This window comes from Lacerta agilis, chromosome 14, assembly GCF_009819535.1.
Source record: "Lacerta agilis isolate rLacAgi1 chromosome 14, rLacAgi1.pri, whole genome shotgun sequence".
In the NCBI taxonomy this organism is placed as follows: Eukaryota; Metazoa; Chordata; class Lepidosauria; order Squamata; family Lacertidae; genus Lacerta; species Lacerta agilis.
The window spans coordinates 1,903,598-1,907,516 of NC_046325.1; the positions used below are offsets into that span (position 1 = coordinate 1,903,598).

The 3,919-nt window shown below is 53.2% G+C and overlaps 1 protein-coding gene across 1 annotated transcript; it reads right to left on the reverse strand.

Annotated features, from left to right (window-relative positions):
* Nucleotides 1-1,057: 1,057 nt before the first annotated feature.
* LOC117058827 (acetylgalactosaminyl-O-glycosyl-glycoprotein beta-1,3-N-acetylglucosaminyltransferase-like) lies at nucleotides 1,058-3,580 on the reverse strand. Its single transcript, XM_033170202.1, has 2 exons — nucleotides 3,001-3,580; nucleotides 1,058-1,485 (listed from the first exon to the last, which is right to left on the reverse strand). Exons 1-2 carry the CDS (start codon nucleotides 3,578-3,580, stop codon nucleotides 1,058-1,060), a joined length of 1,008 nt encoding a protein of 335 aa, XP_033026093.1.
* Between the last annotated feature and the right edge of the window lie 339 nt (nucleotides 3,581-3,919).

A 3,919-nucleotide genomic window follows, 5' to 3' on the forward strand; every position in this document is an offset into this window, starting at 1 on the left:
CCCCCCCGCTTTTTTAAAAAAACTAATTAAGCAGCACATCCTGCTTGCCCCCCCCTCCCTCCCTGTGTGTTAGTCTCTCTTCCACCCACGCAAATGCTGTGTCCTTTTATGGGTATTTCATGTTGACTTTTCCAACGAGATTTCAATAAACGTCCCTGTTTGAACACCGTTTTGGGGTGGCGTTCCTGGGTTTAGTTGGGTCACCTAATCTCGCCCTTTTAATTCCGGAGTTCTGCAAAAAGGGACTCTTCCCCCCCCCCTTAAGGTTAGGGGTTGGCTGGGGGAGCCGAATCCTGCAAGGCCACCTTTGACGCGGGGAAGGGGGGCAACCCACCTGTCCATCGTGATGTTGCCTGATTTGACGGGTCACCAGCCCCACGCCGAAATCCCTTGCGAGGGCTGTGGAGCCTGAAAAGAGGAGGGGGCTTTCCAAACTGCCCCACCCTCTGAAGAAAGATCAGCTCTCGCAAAAAGCTTCTTCTCGCCCTGGGCAGGCGGGGAAAGAGAAGCCCGTTTTTAGGGCAAGCAGGCGTCACCTCTGGCAGAGGCTGCCTAGTTGCACAGCGATGGGAGGGAAAATCTGGAGCCGCCTGTTGTGGTGGCTTTATGGCATTTGCGGCTTGGAAGACGGGACACAGGAACCCACAGCCAAACTGAGCAGGATTTGAACCCCTGCTCATCAGCCTGACGATCAGGGGTTAAATCTCGCTGCCTCAGCAGCGGGTGCCCATTCCTCGCCAGTAGCAGGCACTTGCGGCCGTGCAGAATTGAACCCAGCCCCCCTCCGCAAGTGGCACCAGCGGGGTTGAGGGGGGGGGACCAAAATGGGTGATTCCCTGGTTCTATCTGCTCCAAGTCCACTCTGAGGAGCAATGGGGGGCTTTTGGGCTGCTGCAACTTTAAGGAACTCTGAACAAGAAGGCTATTAAACCGGTCATGCCCTCCGAGGGGGGCACCCTAGACACCTGAGCCAAACCATGAAACCGGGGTATGTACCTAATTCAGGTCCCGTCACCCTGGGGGTCGGGGCGTGCAGCTTTGGCTTGCCGGCCTCCCCTCAGTTCCAGAGCTTGTTCCACACTTCCTCCATCCTCTCCATCGAGACCCCGTGGACGGTGAGGGACTCCTTGTACGCTTGGAGCTCGTCCTTTACGAGCCCCCACACCTGGAAGCGCCCCTCGTGGCGGAGGGTGATGTCGGCCGCCAAGGCCAGGAACCCCACATAAGCCTCGGCGAGTGGGAAGACGGGCAGCTGCAGGGAGACCCGGTACAGCTCCGGGATCAAGGCTCCGGGCAGGATGGTTCCCCCCGCGATGAACGGCGGGTAGCGCTCCAGCGGGTAGAGGAGGCAGGGCACCGCGGCGTCCCCCGTCCTCATGACGGGTTCCTCGTTGGCCAGGTTCCCGTGGATGAAGTGGGAGGCTCTGGGGAGCTGATTGAGGTACTGCGTCACGGCATACGGGTTCACAAAGATGTCATCGTTCGCTGCAACAGCAGGACGTAAGAGTTAGCGCTTCCTCTAATACTATTTGTAAGTAGAGCCATCTCAGCTAGTTCTTGTAGTTTAATTTGCCAGTCAACGACATTTGGTGCCTCTCGCTGTTTCCATCCTTTTGCAACTACTAATCGGGCCGCTGCAACTGCATATAAGAAGACTTCCTTCAACTTATTTGGTATCTCTTTATCTATTATGCTTAATAGAAACACCTCCGGGTTTTTTTTAAAAGAGATTGTCAACATCTTTTTCAATTCATCATATATCTCCCCCCAAAATATTTTGATTTTTCGGCACCTCCACCACATATGTATAAAATCTCCATTTTCCACTCCACACCTCTCAACACACATTCGCAACGCATTTATGCATTTTGGAAAGTCTAGCCGGTGTGAGGTACCACCTATGGGTATTTGGGATTCTTTAACATCGTACCATTCGGTTGTTTAAAAAAAAAATGCAAAGCAGTTTGCAAAAAGAATAAATGCGATTACAACAGCTAGAAACGGTCCAAAATGTTTTTTTAAAAAAATAATTAAGATCAGCAATAAATAGGAAGCGCTTTCTAATGTTTACAGAGGGTAAGAGTCGTTCGACAGCAGAACAGGCACCCTCGGAAGGAGGCAGGTTCTCGTTCCTTGGAGGTTTTCAAGCAGAGGTCCGTCGGGATGTTTTAGTCCCATTGAGGGTCCCTTCCAATGCCACAGTTCTGTGACTGCTTGATTTCTGAAGGTAGCGGACTCTCCATTGCAGGGTTTACAGCAGATGCTCCCAGCCTCGTCCCAGTATACCTGAAGGAGCATCTCCACCCCCATCGTTCAGCCCAGACACAGAGGTCCAGCTCTGAGGGCCTTCTGGCGGTTCCCTCCCTGCAAGAAGTGAGGTTGCAGGGAACCAGGCAGAGGGCCTTCTTGGTGGTGGCGCCCTCCCACCAGATGTCAAGGAAATAAACTCTGGCTTTTAGAAGACATCTGAAGGCAGCCCTGTTTAGGGAAGTTTTGAATGTTTTATTCTGTTTTTAGTCCTCTGTTGGGAGCCACCCAGAGTGGCTGGGGAAATCCAGTCAGATGAGCAGGTTATAAATAATAAAATTGTTGTTGTTCCTCTTACGCATCAGTAACTGCATAAGGATAAATGCACGATACCCCCGAAAGAAAAAAAACGGAGTTCTCCAAGGATCAGCATATGGGGATCTATGTTTTTTAACGCACAGAATCACACAATAGTAGAGTCGGATGGGACCCCCAGGGGCCATCTAGCCCAACCCCCTGCCATGCAGGAATTGCAGCTAAAGAACCCCAGACATGTAGCCACCTGCCTAAAAACCTCGCGACGAATTCTAGAACCGTAGAGCTGCAGGGGAACCCCATACGGCATCTAGTCCCTTCCAGCGCTACAATCCTCGGGATTCTCCACTGAAAGCAAAGGCCGCATGCCGAAAGAAACAGGTGTGTGGCCCCTCCTCACCCCCTCCCCTTACACCAGCCTCACCTGCAGCCGCTCACCTTTGAAGATGTAGGCCACCCTCTGGCAGCGGTTGTGGACCCACTGGAGCAAGCAGAGCTCCTTCAGGGACTGGTTGCGGGGCGACTCCACAAAGTCCCACCAGAGGATGTCCCTGAACGCCTGGATTTCCTGCAGCAGCACCTGGGCCAGGCTGTCTTCGGAGGCCGTGGCCACCAGGAAGACGGGCTGGAGCCAGAAGCCGCCCATCAACCTCTGCCGGGCCCACGTGCGGCGCAGGACGGCCCTCCTTTTGCGGGACGCCGGGTGCGACTTGATGGCTAGGAGGAGCAGAGGGGCGGCCCAGGGGCCGTGGCACCAGGACTCCTCCCAGATCAGCGCCCGGCAACGATACCGCTGCAGGTGCGGGTACAGGGCGACGTGGACGCCGAGGTCCAGCCGGAAGCGGCAGCTGCCCGTCTGCAGGACGACGGACCTGCGCTGGGCGGAGAGGTTCTCCCAGTGGGTCAGGCAGATGTACAGGATGGCGAAGACGAGGAGCCCCACTGCCACCCCCAGCTGGTGGGTCCTTCGGAAGGGGCGGGACGGAAGCCTGCAGAGAGCCAGGAAACCATTCTTCATTATTTAGTTTCGTAGAATCATAGAGTTGGAGGGGACCACAAGGACCATCAATAATTATTATTATTATTATTATTATTATTATTATTATTATTATTATTATTATTAATTGGATTTATATACCACCCTATACCCGGGGGTCTCAGAGCGGTCCACAAAATAAAATCAAGGTATAAAACCGCAAAATACCTAATAAAAACAAAAACAACAACCCAATAGCCCCCCCCCAAAAAAAAACCCACCACATTTTAAAAGGGCATAGGATATCAACCGGATCACCCAAAGGCCTGGTTGAAATGGAACGTTTTTGCCTGGCGCCTAAAGGTGTATAATGAATGCGCC